Source organism: Heliconius melpomene, chromosome 13, assembly GCF_056956725.1.
Source record: "Heliconius melpomene rosina isolate 202511_hmr_F chromosome 13, ASM5695672v1, whole genome shotgun sequence".
Classification (NCBI taxonomy): Eukaryota; Metazoa; Arthropoda; class Insecta; order Lepidoptera; family Nymphalidae; genus Heliconius; species Heliconius melpomene.
The window spans coordinates 10,075,260-10,093,524 of NC_140401.1; the positions used below are offsets into that span (position 1 = coordinate 10,075,260).

Sequence of the window (18,265 nt, forward strand, 5' to 3'; positions counted from 1 at the left end):
AGGGGCTCTAGCCATAGGCAGCTGTGGCAAAACTAAATCTTGCTTGGTTGCCACAGGATCACTCTCCATGAGGTTGACATGACTACGAATCTTTATATTCTTTACCTCAACATTACATGGTTCGTCTAAGGTCATAACATAAGTCCCAATAATAGAATACTTATTGACATCCCCATTACAGGTTTGAGTTAGGGTGTTTCTAAATTTTGAAAATAGTATCCAACTTGCGGATGTGATTCTTTGGACCCTTATATTCTCTATGTCAATCTCTCTTTGTTCACATTGTGTTAAGTTATCTTCGAATTTTAAGAGCTGCTCGATACAAGTTATCTCAGGATAAAGAGTTTGATGATCTTCGTTACACAAGAATTGTTCTCCAGCAGCAAGTGACCGGCATGGTTTTAGGATCGGTAAGTATTTCGTACCCTTTGCCAAGAGGTAGGGATATTTAGGGATAATGGAAAATGTTTTATTTTCTGATTTACGAAAAATAGGTAAGGAATATAATTTATAATAATTATAAGTAATGTTATCTGTAATTGGAATCTCCACTATAAACGTAATCTGGTTTTGCTTAATATATGATTTAATATTGATTGTTTCCTCTAGTTTTACCAAATTTTCCGCACTCGGCGTATATAATAAATTTTCAGTTTGAGATATTAAAACTAAATGTTGTAATAGTTCAGTAGAATTAATAATACTTTGATGTAATATGGATATTTTACTGAAAGCTAATGCAGTCTCTATTTCTCCTAACTTAATGAATATAGTACGAAAGTTACTTACGAACAAATTAAAAAGACTTACTATATATGTGGTATACACTAAATGATTATCCTTAGAAACTAACTCCTTGATCATAGATTCAACAATTTTCAAACGCTCATTTAATACAAAAGAATTTTGATTCAAAACTTCAGTAGTATTTATAAAACTATCAAGCATTTTAGATATTAAAGTAAATTTGTTCCTCATTCTAGTTTGATCATTTGCGAGCTGAGAAATGATTTTTTCATATCTTACAGCATCATTATAGTCTAAATTCCCAGTAATAATTTTAATAAGAGAACCCAATGGATTGAAAAGGCCTCTCTTGAAACGTTTTTGTGGAACTGGCTGTTCATATTTCTGTACGGTGATGTCGCGAATATATTCAACGTGAAATCTTGCAACTTGGAAATCACGTAAGTAAGAAATATTTTTATTAATTAAATTGTTAAATTCATTGTATTTATTTATAACAAAGTTTAAATCATCATATATTTTATTTAAATTTAAAACCTTAATTATAGTCCAGTAATCTGTTTGAAGATACGCCTGACCTTCTTTTACAGGATACACACCTGGATTATTTTCAAGAGATTGCAGATGAAGGGCCAGCACAGAACCCATTATCATCAGTATCAGCAAACACCACCTGCGGAGGGCGTTTTATATTTTTAACGGGAACTTTAGATTTTCTTTGACCAATTTGTATCGGTATAACATTATTTAAATCCTTTCCTATAATTTTGGCCTTATGATATCGCGGTTTATCCTTGCTTTTCCGTTTATTAACGTCCTTTGTAAATATAATTTTTCCTAATGGAAGATCTATTTCATCTTCACCACCTCTACTTTCCTTTACCTTCTGCTTAATTTCAATCATTTTTTCGGCTAAGTGTTTATATAATACTTTTAAACGTTTTGCATGATCTTTAACCAATTGCTGTATGTATTGCTTCTCTAAATCTATATCAAATAAACTACTTGAATCCGTATGACCAAATACTACTTCGAAAGGGGTTAGACCTGTGACAGAATGGATAGAACTATTATAGGCAATAATGGAATACATCATCACTGATGCTGCATCCGTGCATTTCTCTTCGTATTTCGCGCATCTATAAATTTCATTAATAGTAGAATGTAAACGCTCAATCAATCCCATCGAATTAGAATTGTTAGGGGAGCCGATATGGATTTCGATTTTATGTAAACTCAAAAATTCTTTCATTAATTCATTATTAAATTCGCTACCAGGATCGGAACTAATCTTTTTAGGGGTACCATAAAATGAAAAATATTTCATAAGTGCACGAACTACTTCCGCGGTTGATCTATTATCTATTGAAATGGCTTGACCCAATTTACTAAATGCATCTATAATAGTCAAATAGTAATTTCCTTCTATCTGAAAAAGATCAATGAATAATTCTTGAAACGGGGCGTCTTGTGTTTGAGTCAACTGTAAAACAGGTTTAAAAGGTTTTCTATCGTATTTCATTTTACAGCATGTTTCACAAGCGTTAATAATGGCTGAAATGGTTTCTTGCATATTGTGCCAAAAATAATTCCTACGTATACTTGCTAGAGTTTCCTTAATACCGCGGTGACATGTTTTACCTTGGTGATGTTTTAATACGATAGCTTTTTGTTCTTTTTCATTTTCTATAAAAATTACTCGCTCTGTACATTCGAATAATAGAACGGTATCCTTCCTAAATAATTCTATGACAATACTAGTAAACTGTTTCCGATGTTCATTATTTTCAAAATAAATGAAATACTTGGTTTTTGGTTTAATATACTCCTTTAAAAATTGTTTAACTAAATCTCTATTATAAGTGGGTAAAAATACTTCTAACACCTTTTGCTTTTCACGTGAAAGATCGCGAACTTGTATATCATTCTTAAACCATGTATATACTAGAATTTGATTAGGCTTTGTGTCTATTGCTTCGTGCAATATTGGTATACCTGACGATTCTATGATATTAGCGGAATGAACTGTGTCTGTTTTGGATGTTTCAGACGGTGACCTAACCGGATAGTCACATGTCCTAGGTGAACTCGGCACTGATAAAGTTTCGGAATCGGAAAGGGTTATAGGTTTTTCCCTAGAACTACATTCTGATATAGACATTGTACTAGAGTCATTGCGTTGCCGTAGCCCTTTCTCTTTCTTATCAAAATTTACTATCATAGAGTCTTTTTCATCGTCTGAATGTGTGGCATTTACTCTAATTCTTGACAAAGCGTCCGCATTTAAATTTTGGTTTCCCTTTTTATAAACTATTTCGTAATCGTAGTCCTGAAGTCGAAGGCGCCAACGAGTAAGTTTACTACTTGTATCTTTTTGTGAGTTCAGCCATGATAAAGGCTTATGATCGGTGTATATCATGAATTTCTTACCATAAAGATATGGCCTAAAATGTTTTATAGCCCAAACAATAGCAAGACATTCGCGTTCTATTGTACTATATCGAGATTCCGTGTCACTTAAGGTACGACTAGCATACGCGATTGGTTTATCGCTACCAATGGGACCCTGGGATAGAACTGCTCCTAACGCGACATTAGAAGCATCAGTAGTCAAAATAAAAGTTTTATCAAAATCAGGATACTGCAAGAGGGGTGCATTTGTTAAAAGTTCCTTACATTTGTTGAATGCATCCATATAATTTTTATCTAAGACAATTTTATTTCGTTTTTTTAAGCAAGACGTTAATGGTTTTGTAACATGAGCAAAATCTTTAATGAACCGCCTATAATATCCAATGAGACCTAAAAACGATTTTATTTCAGTTGTCGTCTTGGGTATTGGGTAATTTAATACGGCAGTAATTTTATCGTCATTTGGTTTAAGACCGTCTTTTGTTATTGTATGTCCAAGGTAAATTACTTCTTTTCGTAGAAATTCCGATTTATCTAGTTGGATTTTTAAATTCGTCTGTCTAAGTCGGTCAAAAATGGTTCTTAATTTTTGAATATGTTCATCTAGGCTAGCTGAAAATATAATGACATCATCTAAATAGACCATACAATGTATTCCCTGTAACCCTCTTAATATACTATCCATAGCCCTTTGGAATGTTGCTGGGGCTGTTTTTAAGCCAAACGGCATTCTAAGGAATTCATAATGGCCATGTTGCGTGCTAAAAGCCGTTTTCTTTATGTCTTGCTCGTCTACCTCTATCTGATGGTAACCACTTGCCAAGTCAAGCGTAGTGAAGTATAAGCTTTTGCCAAGTTTGTCCAGTAGGTCAGTAATATTAGGTAGTGGGTAACGATCGTCAACAGTCACTTCATTAAGACGTCGATAATCGACTACCATACGCCATTTTACTAAACCTGATGCATCACGCTTTTTGGGAACTAAATGAACAGGTGCATTCCACGGGGAATGTGATTCTCTTATTACATTATCTTGGAGTAATTTTTCAACTTGTCTATTAATTTCGTCTGCTTGCGCAGGAGCTTGCCTATATGGTCTTATAAAAATAGGATCTTCACTCTTAGTACGGATTTTATGTTTAACTTCGTTGGTAAAACTTAAGGGTAGTTCATCACAATAAAATATATCCCTATATTCGTGACATAATTCTAGTATTCTAGTACGTTCAGTTTCGTTAGTGTGGTCTAATCTAAGTTTTTTTAAATTTTGTTTCAATATTTCGTCGGTGTCAGTCATTGTTTCGTTATTATTTTGTATGAAGTTACATTCTGAAATATTAATACTCGATGTTTTAAACGCTTTGCTAATAGTCAAAGTCATAGGTCTATCTAAAGTGTTTTGAATTATTGTTGATGCATATCCATTAATACAATTTACTAATGCAGAAGGCATTCGTATACCAGGTGTAAACTCTTTAAATTCAATTACTGCTTCTCCCGTGTGTAAATCAGTAGGGATCTTTACTCGTTGTTCACACCGAGGTTGTAAATGAACGAGATAATTCAAATTATTAATTATAGGAATGTCAGTGGTCTTAGTTCTCAGTAATAAATGTTTGAGGTCAATAATTGCGTCCAATTGTTTAAGTAAATCGTTTCCAATAAGTCCGTCATAGCGTTCATCTACATCATATAAATGAAATTTATGATAATCTGTAGTATTAAAAGTCGGAAATAAGGGAATTTCAATAATTTCTTTGTGTAGGCTAGAAGCATGTGTGCTAATAACTTTAAAAGGTTCATATTTAATAAAATTATGAAAATATTGGTAAGCAATACGGGGGCTAATAAACGAGCGAGTGCTGCCAGTATCAATCATTAATTTTGCATTAATTTCTGGAATAAAAATATGAGGTAATTTAAGATTCGGGTCACAATTTAATTCTATGATTTCTTCTTTTGCGAGGCTTCTGTTTGAAAATTTTCCTCGGCTGGTGGAGTTACAATATAATTGTCTATTTCGTCAATAGGTGCATAAGGCACGTCCTCAACATACGGTTCGTAATTCATATAGTCATAAGGATCATAATCGTAGTAATAGTCGTATTCCAAATTTTCATTTTGTAAATCAGTTTCATTTAACCTAAAACCTTGTTGCGCTATTTGAGGTCGCGGAGGTGCCGTTCTCATAGATATGTCAGTTGATTCTAAGCGGTTATTCTGAGGTGGTCTTTGACCAAACTGTTGTGGTGTCATAGTACGATTTTGGGGATGCTTATACCCAAATTGCGGATTTTGGGGTGGCCTATACCCGAATTGTGGATTTTGGGGAGGCCTATACCCGAATTGTGGATTTTGGGGAGGCCTATATCCGAATTGTGGATTTTGGGGAGGCCTATACCCGAACGGTTGAGGCTTTAGTAATGTTTGCTGCGGTTTATATTCAAATTTTGGTTGTTGTGTAAATTGAGGTCTAATAGTATGGATTCCAAAATTAAATTTTTGCTGAGGGGTAAGATTATTTTGTGTAAATGACGACCCTGCGACGTTAGGTGTTGGCCTCGGGGCCGTTGAATTATTAAGAATGCGATTACGAAGTTGATATTGTTCATGAAAATTAACCTCCTCTAAAACTATTGATAGAGCTTGTTCTAATGTACTAGGTGATTTAAGTCTCACAATACGCACCATATTTTCTGGTAAATTATAGAGAAAAACATTTAAGGCTGTGTGGTTATAAATAGCAATTTTCGCATTTTTAACTTCTTCATCTGCCGATAAATTTACTTTAGATATTAACAGGGATCGAATATTTTGTATTCTGTTACAAAACTCTAAATAACTTTCCCCTGATTTAATTTTACATGATTCGAGAGAAATTTTTATACATTCTTCGCTACGAGGGTCACCAAAATGTTGTTCCAATAATTCTTTTAACTCAGGCCACGTCTCTATATCCTCACGTTCAGATAACAACGCGGCGGCATCATCTATTAATCTACTAGTTATAGCATGTAAAACATAAATATTCTGCTGCTGATGACCACGAAATTTATTTATAATGTACTCACATTTTCTAAAAAATAAATTTAATATTCTTTTGTCGCCACCGAAAAGAGGAATTAGTCGTAACATTTCATTGGGTATTGGTACTACGGTATTTGACGCTAAAGGAATTTCTCGCGATTGTTCCATTTTGTAGAGTAAAAATTAATAGAGAGCTCTGAAGTTTCAAATCAATTACAATTATTTTTAACTAATTTAACACACACAAAAATATAAAATATATCAAAAACACATACAACAATTATGTATATAAAATAGCACACAGTAAATTAAAAATATAAAAATAGTAGGAAAATAAAACACAATAAAATAATAATTATTTTTTTTTTTATTTTATTTCATAATACATAAAAACAATTACGATCGATTTTTAGATCATTAATTATTATATATATATTTTTCTTTAATTACTAAAATATTTTAATAATATTACTTCTAGACGTTAATTAGTCTATGGAGATACTTTTCTTAGAACTACAGGTTTAATAGAGTTTTATATTAAAACCAGATACGTTATAATGCGAGACGTTCAATCCCAAAATAACGCCACTTATATTTATTGTAAATCTCAAATAGAATGTGGGAATATAAGAAAAAGGAAGGCAAAGAGTTTTACTCACCGACCGATCGCTGATCCCATCTTCTTGTTCAACTTATTTCTTTGGTTCGTGGATAGCCTAAGTCTATTCGCACTGTACTCGCGATTTTTGGGCGAATTTGGACACCCAAATCTACAAGACACGCAGACCTTTGATAGACTATCCTACCGGCTGCGCCAGTTAAACTTTCTAATTGAGAATTTACTTTTTTAAAAATAAAATACTAATTTAAATTAAAACTATTTAATACGTCTGATCGATTTGGAGATCACAACAATATTAATTCTTAAAGTTAAAAGTATTTGTATTACAAAAGTTATAATGTATTGCGACATTTAACATGAATTTTACGAAACAATAAAAGTGCTTATAACAATAATGGGAATACTCCGGTGGTCTCGCTGAGCCAGCGGAATAATCTCGCTTAACCTAATACTGAGGGTTTGGGTGAGTGCATAACTAGCTTTTGTCGAAATTCTTGTACGCTTTTTACAATTTTGTTTGTAATCAAAAATTTTATATACCTACATATTTTTCTTATTCTAAGAAAATTTTTAAATATATTAATACTATAAGTATTTAAATAAGCTGAAATATAAAATGTCAGCCCTAAGCTTCCATGGCTTATATAGGAAACGAGTTATCCTGATGAGAAGAGACGTAGGAAATTGCATGCAAATACAATTAGCTATCTCATGTTGAAGTCCTCAATTGTCATAAATTACAACGTCTGTGTGAAAATAAAATGGATATCCATATTAACTGCTTGTGGCTTTAGAGGTTCTGTCTGTATCTTTCACTGAAATTTCTCTTTCTCTTCTTTAGTTTGTTTTTTAATAAAATAATTAGTATGACAATCTTTATTCCGTAAACATACTTTCTGTTCTAGTGTCTCCTGTAAAGCTGACCAATACCAGAAAGAAGAAATGAAAATAATTAATTTTACAGTCAGATGTTGCGTCACGACGACCTGGAAAGGCTTCCAACAAAAAGGTTTTCGGTTGTTTAATTTCGTTTTAACACAACCGCCTACACACACACTATGTTTGTAAACGCAAAGGCTGTGAATTCGATTCTCACTCGGGGGAATGGATTCCGCCCTCAATGAAGAATGTTTTCAGAATTTGGTTGAAAATGGTGAACGGAGTGTCTTAGCACTAGGTTCCTATTGGAAATTCCAAAATTTAAAATATCTGTAAAAAAAATTCTAACAAGTAAAGCTTATTACACTGTTCAAGAATATTTAGAGGATAAGCATGTATGGAATTAATGTCTATTGAATGTTAGGCAGGATAGCTGCCAGCTAATGTAATAGTAAAATATACCATTGACTTTAAAAAGAGCAACTGTTGAGTTTCTTGCCGGCTCTTCTCAGCAGAACTGCTTTCCGAACCGGTGGTAGCTTTTTGTTGACATGTACATTCGACGATTCAAAAGTTTATTTGAATAAAGAATATTTTGAATTTGAATTTGAATTTGAATGGACACTCCATACCCTGCTATTTGCAAGGATACAGTGTGAAGCTACATAAAATAAATAATTAAGGGTATAATACGGTGGTCGTCCTTCTATAATAAGTACACTAGCGCCACCAAGAGTAGAGCTTTGTAACTAAATAGCTGTCTAAGCTCAAAACCAATGTACAAGGCGAGCTTTCGCTTAGTAAATTAGATGGCGTTGTTATTTTATTTTATATATAATAATCATAATTAAATTATTATTTTTAATAAGACTCTGATCACTATTTAAAATACAAATTATGACATATAATATTCCTACATATTATATAGCAAAGATAATAAAACATGGCTTGCTAATATTTTTATATCTTCCGAGGGATTTGGACATTGAAACGAAATTTTATTTGAATCCATTCATCGGAGATAACGTGATGTAGTAGGACAGCGTCTTATTGTAAATACGATAGTTGTGGGTTCGATTCCCACTTAAGGAAATGAAAATTCTTAAAATTCTCTCCAATTCCCGTCACATTCACTCTGGTAAATCAAAGCGAGGCAGTCTGAATTCCATTTAAAAAATTCTTTCAGCCTTATATTATAAGTATAGATAGATAAATAAGCTTTTAATTTTATATCCCCTACGTTTAAGGAAATAATTTCCGCTCCATATAGCAATAGTAATGTAATTCTGAACCAATTATGAGGCAGATAGCTTTCAGAGTTAATTAAGAACGCTAGAGTGCCATACTTTCCTATAGGCTGAGAGGAATAGACTAAATTATGGAATATTGTTTTGGTTTATAATAAAGTCACTTAAGAATCATTGCCTTGGAAGTCATCACGGCGTAGTTGGCAAATTATAAAGGTTTGAATTCACTTGATGTTTCAAATTGACGATAAATTGACCACCCACTAAAGTTTTCTTTGCGTTATGCAAAATTCGGAAATAATATTTAGAAACAATGTCAGTAAAATTGTTTTTTCTTTTACAGTTTACATCTTCGAATATCTTATAAAAGAATTTGTATATTATTCTTAGTTTTCTTTATTATTATTTATGTGTTTTTATACCTAAATAAATAAAAACAATAAAACGTACGAAACTATTGTATTATTGCAAATTTATTTCTCGGAACTTAGAAGAATAGACGTATGTAGGTACCGCCTATTAGCTGATAGACAGATGACCTAGTATTGGAAACGCATATTGAAATTGAAATTTAAACACATTTTCAAATTTATGTTTCTTCTTTAATGCAAGTGTCTTCTACCAAAATACTTTTAATTTTTTTGCTTTTATAATTTAAAAAAATATTAAGTAAGCATCATTGGCTATTGTTAATAATATTAGGCAGTTTTTTTTTCGGTACTGAGTGGGACTGGCAGAGGATGTGTAGACGGATTGCGTATGATAGACGCCGAAATTTGGCATATAGCACCGATTTAACGTTGTATAGTCTACGTAAACGAATTTGCCTTAAAAATTAAAAAATCTAGATTTTATCTCAATAGACTTCGAGTGGGAATCGAAGCCACTATCACCGTGTAGCTACTATAATACGTGTCAGCTCAAAATAGGTCTGTGTGAGCTAAAAATAAGCACTAGGAAAACTCGCTTAGAGAATGTCCACAGTTTTAATTAGTTGCATAATTTATAAGCTATGTTTGTCTGCATGCATTTGCTTTGTTTTATGACTATTTCACTCCGTTCTCCTTTTTGAACACTTTTTACATATAAATATGATAAATAAAATTAAAATACCTATTACTTGAGCCCTATTGTTTTTGTCCCTGTTGTTTTCCCTCCGTTATAAAAATAAAAGTAAATATTAAAATTGCCCGAATGAAAAACTACTGTAGCATTCCAACTATTTATATAAGGGTGTGTTTAGCGTTAATTAATTACTAGCATACTGTTTGTAAATAGAATAATCATTAGATTTATCAATAGATTGATATATGTAGTTTTGTATTACTACTAATAGCCTCTAGCCTTGCGTCGTTCAGTACAGATAGCAAAAAAGTGGGTAAACAATTTTTGATAGTATATATAAACAAATCCTTTATTTAGCCTTTTTTTAAAAGCTTTTTATTAGATCGACATATAACAACGTAACTGTGAAAGAAAATGTATGAAACAGAATTTGACCCATTTGGAATAAATTTTTTTCATCACGCTGTATCCTGCATGTAGTAGGGTAGGCAGAGGGAGCCTAGAGTTAAGATACTTCGCTCGGCACTTTCTGCCGAATTCTGGAGCCAATGCATGTTGAATGGCGGAACTTTGCCTTGACACTAGAGAGAAGAAATGAAAATATTTCCATCATTCCTCGAAAGGGAATCGAACCCAAAACCTGTAGCGTTACAGTCACACGCTTGTGCTTCTACGCCACGACAGGCCACAATAGTTTTATCATCATGAAACTAAAATATACTCATAGAACTATCTAAGTGTATTTTATACACGTTATTTTTAAGATCATTAAGTTTTTCACACATGTTTTTATTAGGTCGAGCTGTACCTACGTATCTCTATAATAATATCTGAAAATCTAAATAACACGCACTTTTAGTTATTGTATCATCATGAAACTTGGTTATTATGGTTAGTATATGTAATATTATGGTATCATCGAGCTGGTCTGGTGAGGGAATTGGAAGATGATCATGCCATGGATTGCCGTCTAGTAAACATATCGAGTTTATGTTCATTTCACTTACATTCGTCTTCGTGTTTTGTTGGAAAAGTGTATTTTTATATTTCTAACTATTAATTTTTAGAGAAACATATTATAAACACACGCAAAACTGTGGATTTTGGAAAACGAAAAATATTGTAATATATTAGGCAATCATTTGTGTGACGATTGAATCCGAATCCGAATCGCTTTCCAAAATATCACTCGTAAAAAAATAAGTTTGTAGAACATAATTATAATTTTATTTGTGTATAAATGTATTATTATAAAAAAATTGGTAGAAAAGGTAGAAAGAAATATAGAAAAAAGTAAAATTTTCCCTGTAATTTTCCAAGTCTGGCAGTACGTTAACCGACCGTCCGAAGTCGCTGCCCATTGCACTCCAGGCTCTGAAGCGATACGCCCGCGTGAAGGAATATTTTAAGTTTATCAGTAAATTTCTTTATTTCATATCTGTTTATATTAAAATGAGTGAAGGAGATGATAAATTACAACAGGTACGTCCTATCATAGGTCTTCAAATGATTATTTTATAAACACTATAAATAAAACTTATGTTGTTTCCGCATTTAAAATTCAAACGTTAATTTTAAATGTTTTCTTTGTATTTTATTTTCTTTTTCAAATAAATACATTAAATGTAGATAAGCGTAACCTAATCCCGAAGTTTGTGCAACCAGACCAGTTCAAAAGTTTAAATATATTTAAAAACATTTCAGGAATGGGTTTAAAATATACAATCATAGTGTACGTTCCAATTGTGTCAAAATATTGCTATAATTTATATTATAGTTTAAAAATAACATATCATAAATATACTTAGTGGTTTTAACAAAAAATTATCGATTGTTTTGTTATTCACTTGAGATAAATATCTGCGCTACTATAATCTATATAGATCTAAAATTAATATGGCATAAGCCTAAGATCGTTGTGGCGCAGGGGCACAAGCGGGTGTAAACGCGGTTGTGGGTTCGATTCCCACTTGGGGGAATTAAATATTTAATATTTTCACTACCTTAGATACTGCGTGAAAAATAAATAGTATATAGACATAGCTTTCCTTCAGTTCATTCATTTTGTATGGCTGATTAAAATATTATTTGAATTTGATTTTTTTACTACTTTCATTCTTAAATTTTATTTGAGGTTGAGTTCCACCACCCAACACGCAAAAGTATCGGAAACTGGGAAACGGAGTGTCTTAGCACTAGAGTTCTTCTGCCCACGCTATATGTTATATGTGGAATGATATTTAAAAATAGAAAATTTATATAATAAAATATTGATTATTCTTAGATAAATGCTCTTTATCCTATAGATACTACAAGCGTGGTAAACTCAGAGTGGGCGGTTGTAAATGGTTCGCTGGGGTCAATTACTTGCTCCGTAAATGCGTCTCACTTCAGCTAAATTGTTGTCTTAAGTCGTAACCTATTTAATGTATGAGAAATATCTATTAATATATCTTCCTTATTTTAACCGGATAGCATTGAACGCAGAGGGAACCTAGTTTTAAGACATTTCGTTTACTACTTTTTACTTACTAGCCTAATTTTCGAGACATTGCGTGTTGCGAAGCAGAAGTTAACGCCACGTTTTGTCTTATTACCAAATCGGAGAAATGAAAATAATTTATTCCATGAGTGGGAATCGAATCCACAAAAATCTCGTTTACAGTCAGACAATGTGCCGGTTTTTTGTTGTTATTTCTGGATCCAAAACCAACTTCATGTATTTGGAAGCAAAACCAACTTCACGCTTCACTTAAGTAGATCAGTGAAGGAATTTTAATTTTAATATTACCTTTCTTGTAAATGTACGTTAAGCCCATCAAAACGTCATGTCGACGTGTACGTGAGCCGTGTCATTTCCTTTTTATTGGCTTTACTTATTCCACATTAAGCATTATATTTGTCCAATTTTTGAGACATTACATGTTGAGCGGAGTTCAACGCCGCTCTTTGTCTTCTTACCAGAGTAGAGCGGGGAAATGAAAATAATCCATTCCCCGAATGTCAACCAAGCCTTAGCCCTATTCTTCTTTTATTTTAATTTCTTTTGCAAACGACGGTATTTGTAGGTATTTAAGCATTTCAGTAATGGCTTGCAAATTATGGAGCTTTGCTAATTACTTTTAGCATACTTTCCAAGCCCTAACAAATTCTTTTGTTTAAATAAAAAGAGTTTTATTACGTGCCTCAACTAGAATTGTTAATTAATTGATTACGTCTATTTAATGTTAGTTAAAAGCCAAATTACTTTTCTCAGTGCGACTCTACTGTTTGTATTTCAGTATCAGTACCAAGATGGTGTCTATTAGTACCTAAAAAATATTTTCACGCTTTTTCCCGCATGGCAAGGAAGCCTAGTGTTAAGACATTCCCCCTTTTCCACAAACTTTAGAAGGAAGAAGTTCCTTCAAAAATTGACAATTCGGGAAACTAAGATGAAAATATACTGAGTAGGATGCCAGGAAACGCCTAATAGTCCCTAGTTCGTTAGTATCGGCTTCATTTGACGTATCGACGCCATTGATAGCGTCCAATTAACCCCGCGGTGTGGAAGGCCTATTGACTTTTGTTGTCAGAAGTTTTATTTTAAATTTTGCTGTAAAGCAGAAAGAATTTAGGAATAAGTCATTACTTTCTTCCTTTTTACTGGTATCTTAGAAGTCAACATCGTACGACTTTGTCTATCTATATGAGGAAAAGATTTTTCCAGGTTTTTTTCCAACTTCCAACATAGAAAATATATTAAGTTACGTTTTTACACTTATGAGATTGATGAAGCTACACTTAAGAGTATTGCCAAGTCTGAATATTTGTATTTTTATAATTATCTATATTGAAAATATTTATTTAGGCATTGCTCTATATCCCAAATACAGCAGGATAGGCATCGTGGGCCTGGTGTTAAGACACTTCATTCACCGCTTTTTCGCCCGAATTTTATATAGCATGTAGAATGGCGGAACTTAACGCCGAAATTGTTAAAACCACCAGAGTGGAAAACTGAAAATAATTCATTAGAGGGAATCAAATCAGTAACCGTCGCACTTACATTGCTGTCAGACGTTGCCCTACTGCGCTATGTACCTTTCATATATTTCATCCGAAAATACTCCATATTTCAATTAGTCAGCCTGTCAGTGGAGTAGAGGTCAATAATCATCTGTTTTGTTTTAACTCTTCACATGATTGAAATCTGCACTTTGTTAACGTGGATCGTATTATTTTAAACAAGAAATCCATTAAGGAAAACTTATTATAATATAAATATACGTATACTAAAACATTGTAGGTTCGATTCCAAGTCAGGGACATTAATTATTTTCATTTCTTTCAGTTGAGTTCCGCTACTCAACACGCAATTTCTCTAATATTATGCAATAAATGGGGAACGAAGTGTCCCCTAGATACCATGTAAGTTCCCTCTAGATACCATGCTAAGTGTGCGCGGGATACAGCGTGAAGCTAAAATATAATTTAGTGATACGTTTAAGTTGTCATGGCAATATCTTGTGTTTTTATTTATATGACCAAGTCTTGAAATATAATGATATAAATATTTTTGATTGAATAAACTATTTTCATTGCCCTGCTCTGATGAGACAAAGCGCGGTGTTGAGTTACGGCACTTCCTCTCCTAGCCAATACCACAAAATACCTAACATTTCTCACTCACAGTGGTAGCTTTTACCACTGTGAGTTCGATTCCCACCGAGATAAATAAATTATTAACGCTGAGCCGTTATGCCATTATATAGGTAAATAAAACTAATTAAAATTGCAATTTTAAATGATTTTATTGTAAATAGATAGGTAATTAAAAGGTTATTTGCACTGTTTTGGTAACAACAACGAGAGGTACGTGTTCTTAAACGTCAAGGTCAAAGTTTATTAGTAAACAATTCGTTTCAGTGGCCGATGTGGGTGTTATTTTATATCTATATTTTTAAACTTTCATTTTTATAAAATCGTCTTAAAGTATAAATCTTATTTTCTTTTAATCACGATTTTTTGATTTCAATGATATTGTAGGGGTATTGCACTAGTCTTATTATATTCTGTATAAACACGCTATATCAGCAACCTGAATTTATTCGCTACAAATACAATTGTGAAATTATGTTCCACTATTGTTTTGTAGCGTATAAATAACCAAATTAAATATGCAATAAAGGAGTTCAATATTAAGTCTCGTATCATTAGCATCACCCCGATGCTAAAGCCCACATTGGTGACCCCGACGTCAGTCTGACGAACCCAACTACTGTCCGACGTAAATCTTCATAGGATTGGTGAGTGCACATTCTAATCGGCCTCCCACAAGCGGGTCTCACCGGTTAGAATTTCAAGAGGCAACGAATTACCAAGTCCTATATATAGAGATTTTCGGGAAGTTAAAGGGTCAAGATGTTTCACCCATTGATGCCTGACGCTCCGATACAGCAACAAGTTAATTTTCCCGGCCCGGGACTTACTCCATCAAACATAGAAACGCCACCAGAGATATCAGCCATAAGTATCGTAGCCAGGATACCTGATTTCTGGCCTGAAATGCCACGACTGTGGTTTGCTCAGTTCGAGTCCATTGTAAAAGCGCAAAAGCAGGGGGACGAAACTAAATTCCACTTAGTTATCTCGAAACTAAGTAGGGAATCTATTCAACACATAGGTGATCTGTTACTGAATCCGCCGTCCGAACAAAAGTATGACAAAATAAAGCAAAGGTTATTGTCAATTTATGAAGAATCCGCTGAGCGTCAATTTCAAAAGTTAATAAGCGAGATGGATTTAGGCGATCAAAAGCCGTCACAGCTACTACGAAAGATGTCCGAATTAGCAAGGAATGCGAATGTCGCTGACTCAACACTACACAGTTTATGGCTGCAGCGATTACCGAGCTCTATAAGAGCCGTCCTTATGGTTAGTCAAGATCTCTATAATTACTCCATTTGGCCTTTTTGAGTTTCCACGTATGCCCTTCGGACTACGCAATGCCGGTCAAACATTCATGCGTTTCATGAACGACATAATGCGTGGCCTCGACTATGTATTTTGTTTTGTCGACGACATTTTAATTGCGTCTGAGTCTGAAGATCTTCACCGAGAACATATTGAGGAAGTATTTTGCCGTTTAAGTAAACATGGTATTACGATAAATACAGAGAAATGCATATATGGCCAGTCTGAAATAGATTTCCTCGGTTACAGAATTTCGCCAGAAGGTATAACTCCATTATCAAGTAGAGTAAAGGCAATTGACGAGTATCCCCTACCGAAGACAATTCGTGATTTAAAGCGATTCCTAGGGATGCTCAATTTTTATCGTACAAGCATCTCGAACGCAGCTACACATCAAGCGCCGTTAAATAAATACATGTGTGGCCGAACTTCAAAGAGAGACAATCGCACAATCGAGTGGAACGACGAAACTAGGGAAGCTTTCAATCAGTGCAAGGATAGCTTAAAAAGAGCCATTGCGCTGATTCCACCCTCTCCGCACGCACCGCTGTCGATAATGACAGACGCATCTCAAACATGCGTCGGAGCCGTTCTGCAGCAACAATTAAAGAACGAATGGAAACCTATTGCTTTTTTCTCCAAAGCTCTATCTCAAGCTCAACAAGCATACAGCACCTACGATAGAGAGCTGTTGGCAATTTATATGGCGATATGTCACTTCCAAAATTATTGTGAAGGACATGAAATTATTGTGTACACAGATCACAAGCCATTAACTTACATGTTCAAGCAAAAACAATCTGTTTCTAAAGAAAAAATATCACCGAGACGACTAAGACAATTAGACTACATATCTCAATTCACATCCGAAATTCAACACGTCTCCGGAGCCGAAAATGCAGTAGCTGACGCATTATCCCGCGTATCGCAGATTAATTGTCCAAATAAAATAGAATGGAGCGATATTGCGACTCAACAAATAGTGGACCCAGAATTAAAAAAACTGTTACAGAATGATAAGCTGAAATGGAAAAAAAATCACCTTACCATGCAACAAAGAATTATACTGCGAAGTGTCGACAAGTGCAATTCGACCGTATGTACCGCGAGTATTTCGAAATGAAATATTCAGTACATTACATGACGTAACGCACCCAGGCGTCAGAGCGACGAGAAAAATGTTAACGTATCATTATTTCTGGCCTGGAATGAATAAAGACGCTAGTACGTGGGCAAAACAATGCGTATCTTGTCAAAAAGCGAAAATCACGCGTTACAATAATTCGACACTCATGCAGTTCCCCGAATCTGAACGATTTGAACATGTGCACATCGATATTGTGGGACCTTTACCTATATCTAATAATAACCGATACATTGTTACGTTTATTGACCGATTTACTCGGTGGCCGGAGGCAGCCCCGGTAGCCGAAGCTACCGCCGAAACAGTGGCAAGGAAGTTTTACAACATGTGGATCTCAAGATTCGGATGTCCATTAAGGATAACAACAGATCAAGGACGTCAATTTGAGTCAAATCTTTTCTCATCCTTGTCAAAACTACTAGGAATTAAAAAACTTCGAACAACAAGTTATCATCCGCAGTCAAACGGAATAGTGGAGAGATGGCATAGAACTTTGAAAACAGCTATTATTGCACGCGGTAATTCTACTAATTGGTCACAAGAGTTACCTACTGTACTATTAGGACTTCGCACCGCAATTCGAGATGGTAGTGAAGTCAGCCCTTCACAAATGGTATACGGTACGAATATTAAAATTCCCGGAATATTTTTTGACGTCATTAAAGAAAACAACATAACCTCGTCAGAAGAGTTTGTTCAACAGTTACGTCGTATTTTTCACAACGTCAAGCCAACATCGTATGAGCGGAAGAACAAAGACAACAGTTTCGTGTTCAAAGATATGAGTACATGCGACTATGTGTTTATCAGGACCGACGCTGTAAGAAAACCACTGATCGCACCATACGAGGGCCCCTACAAAGTTTTGGAAAAACATGAAAAATACTTTAAAGTTCAACGCTCCAATAAAACAGCTGTCATATCGATTGACCGACTTAAGCCAGCCTTCGTTATAAACAAAGGCGATGACTCCACGAATGCAACATCAGCAGGACGACAACAATGCGCAAACGCAGGAGCCTACGACAGCAAAACACCGCTTCAAGTCACTAGGTCAGGCCGAACAATTAAACCTGTAGTTCGATTTGATTTTTAAACAATTAATTTTTGTTATTTTATATTTATTTTTGTACATTTTTTTCCCAAAGGGGGGGAGTATTGTAGGGG

General features: G+C 34.1%; 1 protein-coding gene across 8 annotated transcripts in view; it reads left to right on the forward strand.

Annotated features, from left to right (window-relative positions):
• The window catches only part of LOC146532910 (uncharacterized protein ZK1073.1), a 47,069-nt gene that overhangs the window by 13,610 nt on the left and 15,194 nt on the right, over positions 1–18,265 (forward strand). Inside the window, exon 1 of one of the 8 annotated variants that reach the window (XM_085195877.1) lies at positions 11,325–11,481. The exons of the other annotated variants lie outside the window; for them this stretch is intronic. Within the exon in view, the coding sequence (XP_085052003.1) occupies positions 11,452–11,481 (30 nt within the window). The 5' untranslated portion in view covers positions 11,325–11,451. Of the gene's footprint in view, positions 1–11,324; positions 11,482–18,265 lie in introns of those variants that run through there. 8 annotated transcript variants of the gene reach the window in all.